The 13,190-nt window shown below is 42.6% G+C and overlaps 1 protein-coding gene across 1 annotated transcript; it reads right to left on the reverse strand.

Moving 5' to 3' along the window:
- Positions 1-149: 149 nt before the first annotated feature.
- On the reverse strand, positions 150-1,786 carry LOC111979004 (C-C motif chemokine 20). The gene is made up of 4 exons (XM_024009270.1): positions 1,627-1,786; positions 1,248-1,365; positions 834-911; positions 150-517 (listed from the first exon to the last, which is right to left on the reverse strand). Exons 1-4 carry the CDS (start codon positions 1,700-1,702, stop codon positions 451-453), a joined length of 339 nt encoding a protein of 112 aa, XP_023865038.1. The 5' UTR covers positions 1,703-1,786; the 3' UTR covers positions 150-450.
- Positions 1,787-13,190: the final 11,404 nt, after the last annotated feature.

Below are 13,190 nucleotides of genomic sequence, written 5' to 3' on the forward strand. Positions count from 1 at the left end.
GGTTTGTCTCAGGTGATCATTTGAAGTCGCGATGGGTTCTAGTTTTGCACTGTACTGTTGAACGAGGTTTCAATCACATTCACAACTAACGTCCATGCCGTTGTCAGCTCTAGTTCTACAGTAATGGGACTCAAATAAATAATCAAGGCTGGCAATATCTCAAATTCTTTATRTCTGCCGACCTTAAAAGAAACAAACGTTCAACATTTAAATGTAGAAAAATATAATTAATTGAAGCCGTTGACTTACTAGCTTATATTGTGGATTCAGAGGACCCCTGTAAGCTTAAGCATGAACAGAGTACTACAATCGTCAACAACAGCAAACATCAGAGCGAATGGAATGCATTATATTTTGAAAATAATATCTGCATTATTTCACCACATTACTGAATGTTGTGATTACTGGTGATGTAGGAGAATGTTGCGTTGCTGTGGTTGAATGTTCCTTTCAGTTCGGGGCGGTGTGGGGGTTGCCCGTCACAGTGTTGCTGCTAGACATCTTCTTCAGTTTGGAGCTGCATATAACACAGAATATGAAACTCAGGACATTTTGTAGCAGACTCGTGTGATTTTCTTTTTTTAGAAGGCAGTAGTTTGTACATGAAGACACTGGGTAAAACCTGTATGGCAAGTTCGATTGACATCCAGTCTTGTAGTTTTGGTATATTTGTAGTTTTGAGACATTTTGGTGTGTGCAGTTACATGAGAATGCTTTTGGCATTAGTATGCATTTGGCTCCTTAGTATAACATTAAGGAGTATACACTAGTGTAACACTGGTGTTACAGTTGAAAAGCAGCATGTGTGTCCTAAGAGAAGTGTGTTTGTGTACCTGAGAAGAGCCAGAGCCTTCCTCACCCATTCGTCCTTAACTGTGGCGCACACCTTTTTGTTCTTCACGGTGTAGAAGCTACAACAGAAAACGCACAGTACGTAAGCTTGTTTAGCGCCAATGCTTGTCAACAATGTAAACAAAACAATATAGCCTCAACATGGTTAAAACAACCTTTTTTATATCGTGGATGGTCAGTCCTGGCAWCCATTGCTCTGTCTATGAATTTGAGAGTGGTTATATTTCTCCAGGCCCATACCTCAGCTTTTTTCCAAAACAGAGGCGGGGTCCCGCTTTGTTATTGTTTCAATTAAGGACTGTAGCTTTAACCCTTGACCRCATAGAGATGACAAAATATAAGCATACATTCTAAGAGTATGGTAAAGGTGTGTGTGTGTATACTTTGTTCAGGGCTTACATGATAGCATGTTGCACACCTCCGTGGAACTCTGTAGTTGGTAGCCTTTTATCTGCTGGTAAGGTACAGGCTTTTCCTGGTACTCCACACAACAGTAAAGTCTCCTAGGACCGTCTGAACCACAAACATCAGTCAGCCACATGCCACACACACATGCAGACCACAAGAACATGAATGTCAAATGTTTCTTTCACTGTAATCTATTCTGTGAACTACAATATAGTCTTCTAATCTGATCTAACCTAACCAACATGACCCCAAAACAGAGTCGGCAGGTCTCACAGCTAGACCTTATCAGACCTTGGTAAAACAAAAGTGGTACATTTACATGGGGAAAACGCTTAAACAGGTAAATTGGTTACCAGGTAAACTTACATGCAGCTGAGGTTGAACTGAACATGGTCACAACGCAGCAGAGAAGCAGGATTGTCTCCAGGTATGTGGGAGCCATGGTGATGGTACGTAGGAATCGAGAAGATACACCAAACACGCCTACTGACTGCTCCTATATACCCCTACAAACAGGTGTGTGCATGCGAGTGWGTGTTTGTTGATGATACTGATACATGTCAATCATGTCCTTCACTCCTAACCTGTGGTTACTAAATTGAGGACAGGAAGCCCATCTCTGCGTGATGGCTGACAGAGATGCAAACATTGCCTGTTCACATGACCTGTTTAGTTCGGGCCTTATAACCTGGTTAAGGTCATATCATAGGGGCTTATCTAATGGTGCTTGAATGGTGTGTGTTTTGACTGATATGCATACAGTAGTGTCCTTACAAATCTAGGGACTTAATCTAAAGGTACGGACATCTAGGCCTAATGAATCGTTGGGCTGACAGAGGGTTGCATGCTCAAGGCCAACTCAGGCTCCCCTCGAGTTTTCCCAAACAGAGTAACATCACCCCACATTGGCATAAAAAGGTGTGGTGATCAAGTGTTTAGCTGTCATGTTTGATATTCAAACTCTAATATTCAGAATTTGTTCTTAACTGACATGRCCTGTTAAATAAAGGTTCAATTTTTAAAAAATGTTGGAGAGAACAGGCTTGTGGGAATGGCTGGATCGGAGTAAGTGGAATGGTATCAAACACATGGTTTACGGTTTGATGCCATTCTGCTCCAGCCATAATTATGAGGCAGCCTCCTCTGTATGAAAGTGTTTGTGATAAAGTTATGAAACAATAGCAGGTTGTCAAAACCCCTCGTCTGTACCGTGACCTATTTAGTGGTTCCTGCAGAAAGCTGACAAGAGCAAACCCAGATCACCTGACCTAGATAAAATAAATGCTATTATTGTGTCCTCATGCAGCACTCAACATTAGTCTCAATAACAAATGCCATGAGAAAAATAGCTATTGGGTAAATACAACTATGTGGGTTCGATTGAGCCCAGAATCTGGTGCAGCACTATGAAAGAAAATATAGGTGGCCTAACTACAGAAGATCAATAAAAAGTGCATGTTTCAAGTACGTTTTTGAACAGTTGAATAMGGCCTAATAGCTTCAAATCAATTGATAAAAGCTCAAATCAATAATAGRTGAATAGAACTCAGCATTTGCTACTTCTGTGGCAACTCTGACAATTTTCAAATGCTTTTTTGTCATTAAGCCWCTTTAAACTCTCCAATATATTTGCAGCTGCTATTGAAAAGCCATCCACATACAGATTTCTGAGAAGTAGCCTATTGATTTTGGGTCAYCTACATTAAGTGTTTTTCACATAAAGTATTTTAGTAATACTCCAATTGAACAACATATTAGCGGGGGAGTGACAGTGTGGGTGTGAGTTTGGGACAATGTATTTGTATATATTATGGATACCCATTAGCTGCTGGGGTCCAGTAAAATTAAGCCAATTTATAKAATTTTAAAAACATTATAACACATTCACAGATTTCACAACACACGGTGTGCCCTCAGGCCCCTAGTCCACCACTACCACATATCTACAGTACTAAATCCATGTGTATGTATAGTGCGTATGTTATCGTATGTGCGTGTGTGTGTGTGTGTGTGCGTGCGCGTGTGTGTGTGTATGCATGTGTCTGTGCCTATATGTGTTGCTTCACAGTCCCCGCTGTTCCATAAGGTGTTTTTTCAAATAGACAGCTCGGTGCATTTAACATGTCAATACATAAATACAAGTAGTGATGAAGTTAATCTCTTCTCCACTATGAGCCAGGAGAGATTGACATTAATATTAGCTCTCTGTGTACATCCAAGGGCCAGSCGTGCTGCCCTGTTCTAAGCCAATTGCCAATCTACTGTAAGTCCTTTTTTGTGGCACCTGACCAKAAGACTGAACAGTAGTCAAGGTGCGACAAAACTAGGGTCTGTAGGACCTGCCTTGTTGATCGTGTTGTTAGGAAGACAGAGCAGCGCTTTATAATGGACATACTTCTCCCCATCRTAGCTACTGTTGTATCAATATGCTTTGACCTTGACAGTTTACAATCCAGGGTTACTCCAAGCAGTTTWGTCATCTCAACTTGCTCAATTTCCAATTTATTTATTACAAGATTTAGTTGAGGTTTAGGGTTTAGTGAATGATTTGTCCCAAATACAATGCTTTTAGTTTTAGAAATATTTAGGGCTAACTTATTCCTTGCCACCGACTCTGAAACTAACTGCAACTCTTTGTTAAATGTTAGTCATTTCAGTTGCTGTAGTAGCTGACGTGTATAGTGTTAAGTCATCAGCATACATAGACACTCTGGCTTTACTCAAAGTTAGTGGCATGTCGTTAGTAAAGATTGAAAAAAGCAAAGGGCCTTAACAGCTACCCTGGGGAATTCCTGATTCTACCTGGATTAGGTTTGAGAGGCTTCCATTTAAACTTCTTAAGGCTAGCAGGACAACTTCCAGTGAAACTGGAGGGRGCGCAATTCAAATAAACAATTATAAATATTATGGATTTTAAACATTTATGTATATTTAAGTGTCATATATCGGCTGAAATCTTAAATACTTGTTAATCTAACTGCGTTGTCCGATTTATAGTAGCCTATACAGCGAAAACATGCCATGTGATTGTTTGAGGACAGCTTCACATCAAAAATATTTTCCACCGGCACAGGTTTCATACATTCACATAAAATTATTAAGTATTCACTTACTTTTGAACAGTATTCCTCTGATTTGTCATCCAAAGTGTCCCAGCTATAACATGTAGTGTCGTTTTGTTAGATAAAATCCTTTTTTATATCCCAAAAAGTTAATTTAGTTGGCACCATCGATTTGAGTAATCCACTCGTTCAACTTGCAGAGAAAGGAATCCAAAAATCTACCCCTAAATTTTGTTTCAACAAGTCAAATACATCTTCTATTTACTCCTCAGATACCCTAAAATGTAATCAAACTATAATTTCTTTCGGAAAGAAGTACGTTCAATAGGAAACCGATTTTAGCAGGTTCATAATGTCTTCATGGCGCACGCAAAAAATAATTTCCAAGACTGTGTCCTTCTACTAAAAACTGATATTTTCTTTTTTTTAAGTTACAAGCCTGAAACCTTGGAATTAGACTGCTGACACAATGTGGAAGCCATAGAAATTGCATCCGGGAGCTAATTTTCAATATGACCTTTCCTTGTATTTCTAAGCGGATGGTCTCTAAATAAAAAATATTTAAAATCTAGTTGGTTTTTCTTTGGATTTTCTCCTACCATATTTATTGTGTTATATTCTCCTACATTATTTTAACATTTCTACAAACTTCAAAGTGTATTTTTTCCAATGGTACCAATTATATGCACATCCTGCTTCAGGGCCTGAGCTACAGGCAGTTTACTTTGGGCACGTCATTCAGGCATGGAAGTGGAGAAAAAAAGGGTCCTAGTTAAAGAATGCTGTGGCAGATGGCAGGGAGAGGTGAGGGGAGTGGTTATTGAGGGGAGATATCTTGCAGCCCCTGGCTCCACACCACAAGCCTTATTTGGACTTCCTGCCCCAACGAGGCGAGGCTGTGGGTGTGCTTTACTGTAAAATAGCATTGTATCTGGTCAAACACAATTTTATCCAGAAGTTTACTAGGGTTGATAACAGGCTGATTGGTTGGCTATTTGAGCCAGTAAAGGGGGCTTAACTATTTCTTAGGTAGCGGAATGACTTTTGCTTCCCTCCAGGCCTGAGGGCACACACTTTCTAGTAGGCTTAAAAATAAGAGTGGCAATATCGTCTGCTATTATCCTCAGTAATTATCCATCCAGATTGTCAGACCCCGGTGGCTTGTCATTGTTGATAGACAACAAAACTTTTTTCACCTCTTCCACATCGACTTTATGGAATTCAAAACTAAAATTCTTGTCTTTCATAATTTGGTCCGATATAAGTGGATGTGTAGTGTCAGCATTTGTTGTTGGCATGTCATCCCTAAGTTTGCTTATCTTGCCAATGAAAAAGTCATTAAAGTCGTTGGCAATATCAGCGGGCTTTTGTGATGGATGAGCCATCTGATGTTTCAATGAATGATGGAGCCGAGTTGGCTTTTTCCCCAAAATGTAATTTAATGTGCCCCAAAGGTTTTTACTATCATTCTTTATATCATGTATCTTTGTTTCATAGTATASTTTATTTTTATTTAGCTTCGTCACATGATTTCTTAATTTGCACTACGTTTGCCAATCAGTTMMGCTGCCAGACTTATTTGCCATACCTTTTGCCTCATCCCTCTCAACCATACACTTTTWKAAWTCCTCATCAATCCAAGGGTATTTAACCATTTTTACAGTCATTTTTTTAACGGGTGCGTGCTTGTTAGTAAATGGAATAAGCAATTTCATAAATGTGTCAAGTGCCGCGTCTGGTTGCTCCTCATTACACACCAGCAAATATTCTTTACATCATCAACATGTGATTCACTACACAACTTATTGRACGACCTCTTATACCAGCCTCTGGAACTTTGATTTTCCTAGATATGGCTATTATATTGTGTTGACCTCCTACATATGCCTCTTCTGATATTGAAAAGTTCAAAGGAAAAGTTAGAGGATGTCTAACGGTCTCTCACATAAGATCATATTTGTGCTGAAATATCTATATCAGCAGTTGAATTTGTGTACTCTGAAATGGTGCATTGCCATCCATAAACTGTCACCGCAGAGTGCTGATGTGGAGGAAAGGGTGCATGTTTCTGTTTTAAACAAGATCAGAACTTCTCAGCGATGTCTGAATGCATGGCTCACTGTGCCCTTAGGTAGGATGTTGACACACTCATCTCAAGGTTTTCACTCACCCACCACCCACACCCACACTCCACACTCCACAGCCTTTTTGTTAATGTTGTTTAATCATAATCAGTGGAGGGGGATATGGTACAGTAATTACAATTAAAATAAATGTAATCTGCATGAATAGATTTAGTATAATCTCATTCCATTCTGTATTGTTAGATTTGTCAGTAGACATCAATGATGTATATAAACACTAGATTGCCATTGCTTTGTATTGGCCAATGAGAAGCTTTGAAGCCTCCCGTCAGCCATATTGGTACTCCTCAGAAGAAGCAGTCCTCCATYGGAATGTACAGTATTTCAATTAAATGTTTCAAGGACAAAATAACATGTATTTAAGTATTATTTTGTTGTTGTGGGGACAGTAACATAACTACTCTGAAAATGTTTAAAAAATGTATTTGTATGTTCAGCTCACATAATATCATTTAAAAGTATGCATCAAGTTGTCTGTAATAGAATAAACGTGGTAAAAATGAATGTAGACATTAATAAATGCATTTCTATAGCTTCCAAAATCTTTTTCACAACGGTGGGGGAGTAGTAAAATGGAGGCGCGGAGGCAGTCATGTAGTGTATGTATAAATCATTGATAGGCACATATGCAAGCTCTTGGTCTCTGTCTGACCCTCTCATGTCTGTCGGTGTCATATCTGCACTGACTGGCTCTAGTGTTCATTGTCCAGCAGTCTTTGACCTTGTGCATCCCCCYCACCTTGGAGTCTTTTGGTATACTCCAGTCAGCTACCTCTGACCCTGGTGACCCCCCGAAGTCTCAGTCCTTTGGTACGGACTGATAAACTCTATCTCCAGAATGCAGTGGCATCAGAGCAAGCCTTCCAGCTGATCTGTAGACTATCATTGACTTTGATGAGCCCAGTCCTGGAGATGTGTCAGCCAGCCCCATGCTTTGATCATCCTCAGTTTAGGCAGAGAGAGAAGGAATGAAAACATGGTGGAGAGTTCTAAGTGTAGCACAAACCAATAGACATAACCTCGATCCCGGAGCTCCCAGATTTGGGGTAGAATCAGCCAGTAGAAGATGGTGAATAACACCTATAAAAAATACAAATGGATCAAGCAGGTTCAGAGGAACTCTCCGTGAGTTGGTCTATCTTGGTGTTTGTCTCTCCCTGTCTGTCTCGCTCTCTCTCTCTGTCTCTGCCATGCAAAACACAGGGRCTTGTTGTCCTCTCATCCTTGAAGTACTGAGAGATGAAGAAGGCAAAGAAAGAAGTGATGATTGGTTATTTGACACTTCCCTCCTTCACCCTCCTCCTGCATGTGTGTGAGTGTTGTTAGTTTGGTGTGAAAGAACAAACATGGCGGAGGGGGCTGTCAACAGACAGAAACAGGAAGTCAAAGGTGACGAGTGACGGATCTCAAAACCAACTTCCTGTTGGGAGAGTCTACTGTTCTCTTCCTTGTTTTCTGTCTTCTCTTCTCTCCTTTCTGCTCTCAAAGCTTTGCTATGTAATACCCAAGTTAATGCTTTGTTATCAGAGGGCTGGTGTAGAGCTGCTTTGTAGTGTGTGTGTGTGTGTGTGTGTGTGTGTGTGTGTGTGTGTGTGTGTGTGCGCACGTCTGTCTGTCCTGTCTCATCAGTGCAACAAGGGCCTGATATGTGCAATCATCTGTTTACATCTAATCCCCAAGTAATCTCCCTCATAACACAGTTCACTTTGTTTCCTTCCCTGTGCTCACTCAAAGAGAGATCTACAGAGAGATCCATCTCTGAGAAGACACCTTTAATCTCTTTTGCTCACTCACTCTTCCTCTCTCTCTCTCTCTCCCTTCTTCTCTCCCCACCTCCTCTGCCACTTTGATTTATTGTGGCTCTTGTGCCCTGTAATCATGTGTTTGTTTTCAGTAACAGTGGCATGTGAGTCTGTGTTTATTTAGTGGTGCTCCCATACAGTGGCATGTGAGTGTTGATGTGTGTTTGAGTTCAGCGCGAATGTTGTCCAACACAAAAGAGCTAAATGTTTGCATAAGKAAACACGTGTGTGTGTGTGTGTGTGTGTGTGAGAGCAAGAAAGAAAGTATTCCCTGTCCACATATGTCTCGCCTTGGGCCTCTCTCCCACTCGCCCTCCCAAAATGGTGGAAAAGGCAGGAGGGAGTCCCTTTGAGTTGCCCACCCACACACGGTGTCCTCTGGTCACCTCTCTCCTGCATGGGCTGTGGGGCAACAGAAGCTGCAAAGACGTTGCCTTAAACTTTCAGTGGAAGCTTGTGTTCCTCGAGTCCTCTCCAGTTGAACAAGTACTGTGTCATTAAGTGTGAATTACCAGCAACGATTTAGATACTAGATTATAACGATTCTCATTCTAGAATGTCACACGCACACATACAGCGGAGCATCCTCTTGACTGACATAATTAATGGCTGGTGAATAGTAGTTAGCCCTAAGCCTTTTTCCTTGATGAATAGCATCCATCAACAGAGTGACACAAACTACCAAGACGGATGAGAATCATAGTACATTCCCTCTGGAAGTAAGGACAAACGCGCACCCAAGACACACACACTTTGGAACTATTCGCGGTTGGTTATATATAACCATGTGAGTCGTGTCGGAGACCTCAGGGTGTGCGAGAGAGGGAGATGTTGAGAGGTGTATTGTCAGTTTTCGTGTGGTTTGGTCAAACATACACACACATACAAACAAGCACACATGCATGGGGTGAGAGGCAGGATGGAGCCTGCGGGGTCACCAGGTGACCTGAGAGTGTGCGCCGCAGACTGTGCTGACAGACAGACACAACCAAGGCCACCACGGAATCTACCACCACCCCACAACCCTCTCTCTTTTTCCTATCTTTCTTTCCCAGTCACTCACTGCCTCTCTCTCTCTCTCTCTCTCGATTTCTCTCACTCACTCTACCCGTCTCTCTCTTTCCCTTGGGACTGCAGTGATCTGTTCATTCTGCCTTAGTGTACCAGTTGGAGAAAGTGTTCCCCTGTTCCTGAGGAGCGAGCCGCCAACAAGACGCCAGCACAACAGATGGATGGATGGAGAGAACAAACGTGTTCTGCATCATATCACTTCACTTTACATAACCGCACACACTGACTCACGCACTCACAGATACCCACACATAGATTAACGCGTAAAAAGTTATCTTTCTACCACATGTTAACAAGAAAAGACAGCAATAGAACGAGAGGGAGGGGGGAGAGAAAGAAGAATAAAAGAGGGGAGAGGTTCCCTGGCTGTGTTCGTTTAGTGTCAAAGTAAGCAAACAAATAAAAGGACACACACTCCTCCTGGGTTTACTGACGACACCTGCTGCTGCCCTCTTCTTCCTCTGTTGGCAACTTAAACCTTTTTTCACACACACACACACACACACACACACACACACACACACACACACACACACACACACACACACACACACACACACACACACACACACACACACACACAAATGCCAGCATTATGGCAGAGGATTGCAAGGGGATTTGACCTCTTTAGTCCTTTCATCAGAGCATATGAAGGAAAAGAGAGGAGAGGACCATCATGCTAGACTTGATGCACCTGGAGTCTTATTCCGCCAACTCTCCCCCAGCCCTCCCTTAGAGCAGCCGGTGGCTCAGTGGAATCACGTCAGCTGTGTGTACACTCATGTGTGTGTGTGTCTGTGCTCCCTCAGAGTGGTGTGACAGATGCTAGCGATCCCTAGGTCTCGCCACTACGCCTCAGGCATGTTAATGATGCTCCGTTAACTGTGGGCTCTGGTCACACACGTGAACATACACACACACACACACAAATATCTGCTACCCTCTTTCTATTTTTGAGCCCCAATATAATAGCACAGATTGTGTTGTCAGTTAACCCGTACTCTTGTTCGTGGAGTGTACGTGATATAGGAGGAGGTTTTTGAAAGGCCCCATACAGAAGCTCCACTAGCAACACTTCTGTCCTCTTCTTCTCCTCCTTTGTTCTTCTGTCTTAACCACCCACATATCTTTTACATCCCTAGAGCCTTTACCAGACCTGCAGCTCATTCATACATATATATACACACACACACACACACACACACACACACACACACACACACACACACACACACACACATAGAGAGAGAGAGACCAGGTTGCTGTTGACCAGGATGTTGCGGGCAGCCAGGTCTCGGTGAACGTAGCTCATGTCAGACAGGTACTTCATGCCCGACGCGATGCCACGCAGCATGCCCACCAACTGGATCACTGTGAACTGACCGTCGTGTTTCTAACACAGAGAGAGAGCGAGAGTGAGACATGCTATTTGAAAAATATCTCGTTGCCCGAGCTCCTTACACACACACACACACAACACATGTCCAACATCTCTCCATACACAAGCTTCCCCCTATCCTTCTCAGCGATGTGTCTACAAAGCAGTTAGACTTATATTTGTCACACTGTTAAAGGGCCCTTCTGTGAACTTCTCCCCATGACTCCTTTTATCACTACTTCTATGACGAGTACCCGATGGTGTCTGTGGGAGGCATGAGGAGTTAGTTGGTGATTTGAGGAGGGGGTTTGGAGAGGGCCAAGATGACTTCACTGTGTCTTCAGGAGCTCTTCTGCGGGTTAGTGGGTTTTGGTGGGTTTAGGCTTTCTAGTAATTAAGGGAAGCTAGAGTATCCCTAAGGGGTTGAGGGGTGCTCACACACACACAAACTCTCTCTCTCACACACACACACACACACACACACACACACACAATATAGATGTGTGGGCAGTAGGAGCCATCTGGGGCCCTATAGGAACAAAACGTGTGTGTGGGGGCCGAAGGCTCGGGGGCCGCAGTGGGAGTTCACTCTTCAGATCTGGGAATCCCACAGGAGAATGGAAACACCATCACGACGGTCATCAATCAAAACTACACTGACACCAACGAGCCTAAACAACGGCCTGCAACTCCATAATGTCACTGTGTCACCTCCGACCCGTGGCGAGGGTCTGCCCACTGGCACCCGCGTTCGATAGGCCCCTGCTCTCCACAGCTCGATGTGATTGGACACCAGCTCCACAGCGAAGCTGCCACCCGCTCTCGGCTAATTGGGTCTTTGTGATTGCGCAGTCTGTCGTGGGTTTGGAGAAAAATAAGGTGGTGAAAACGGCATTATGGTCTGCGGCGGTGAGTGACGGGTCGATGTGAGGCGATGGGTTTCGGTCTCAAAGCACCAGATGCTCTTCCTGGTTCCATTATGGTGCATTATGGGGGATGGGATGGTTTCGCCTGAGCAACCGAAATGACACAAAGACGTTCAGAATAGGACCCTGGAGAAACACAAACACCCTGTACTAAGGGCCCCGCCCGGACCTGAGAATGGCCCCATACACTGAGATGGAAAGTGTATGGCGAACACATACAATTCACATACAGGTCTCACACACAGTAAATTCTCCCTCTGTCTCTATTGAGGTCAGCACAAAAGTTACACACTCTCACACTCTCTATCGAGCTGAACAAGTTTCAATATGATAAAAGACCTCGATTTACCTCAATCTCAAACTCTCTAGGTAGAGCTCTAAACAAAACACGTACAACTCGCGTGACCCTGTTGAAAGCAATATTAGACGTGGATAGGGCGGAATTAAAGATCGTAGACTTCCAAGTCGGGGTGTGATAAACAGCTATAACAGGCTGCAGTAAAGGACCTGTGTCTTTTCTCTTAAGAGATATCCACTGGGTTTCTCTGTAGCCACTCCATTGAGAGAGAGAAGGTGTGGGTGGACGCAACCCCCTCTCTTTGTTCTTCCTCTACGCTTTCACAGCCTGCACAGGATGGAGTCTGACTTTTTTTAGAACAGAGTGTGTAATAATGGCTGTGGTGCGTGCTTGCCTCAGTGGACTACCTGTATACGGTCGATGTAAGCATAGTATGACCTTTGCCAAGAGGTCTGGATCGTTATGGCACGGTAGTGCGCTTATACCATAACAGCAAAGTTGCTGGTTTTAAGACCCTTTTTATGTTGACAGTGTTACAGTTCTTATTGTGTAGTTGTCATAGCCTTAGGCAGGGCTGGGAAGTAATGGATTACACGTAATCCGTTACATGTAAGGGATTACAACAAATATGTAACTGTAATCCGTTACGTTACCCGTAAAAAATATTGTAATCGGATTACAGATACTTTTGAAAAACTAGATGATTACTTTGAGGATTACTTTTAAATTCAGAAAGCTGCCTATCAATCATTGTTTTTGAAACCAGTGGACAGCCAGTGAAAAAATGTGCTCTTGCAACAGATGCACAGTGCGGATCCCAGCCTATGGAATAAAAGTGGAGCTTTTATTGCTCAATCTAATTCCATAGGGCTAATGGACACATGTTCAAACTCGCACACTTTTGATAGCCTTAAAGGGACAATCTGTAGTTGCTACATCCATTTTTGGATTTATAAATTATATACATTCATGTGAAAATATAATTTAATATTATTATTATTATATGTATTAGAAAGCAATGGGTTAGAAGAAGCCTACATAACCATAAAATTACATTTAGATGTCGTTACATTGGTAACATACATTTTTGTCTTCTAATACCTCTTGAGGGGAAAGTCATCTCAAAGTAACTAAATGTTACTTTACCTTTCTTTAACGAGGCACGTCAGTAAGGAACAAATTCTTATTCACAATGACAGCCTATGAGGAAACACTGGGTTAACTGCCGTGTTCAGGGGCAGAACAACAG

Source organism: Salvelinus sp. IW2-2015, linkage group LG19, assembly GCF_002910315.2.
Source record: "Salvelinus sp. IW2-2015 linkage group LG19, ASM291031v2, whole genome shotgun sequence".
Lineage (NCBI taxonomy): Eukaryota > Metazoa > Chordata > Actinopteri > Salmoniformes > Salmonidae > Salvelinus > Salvelinus sp. IW2-2015.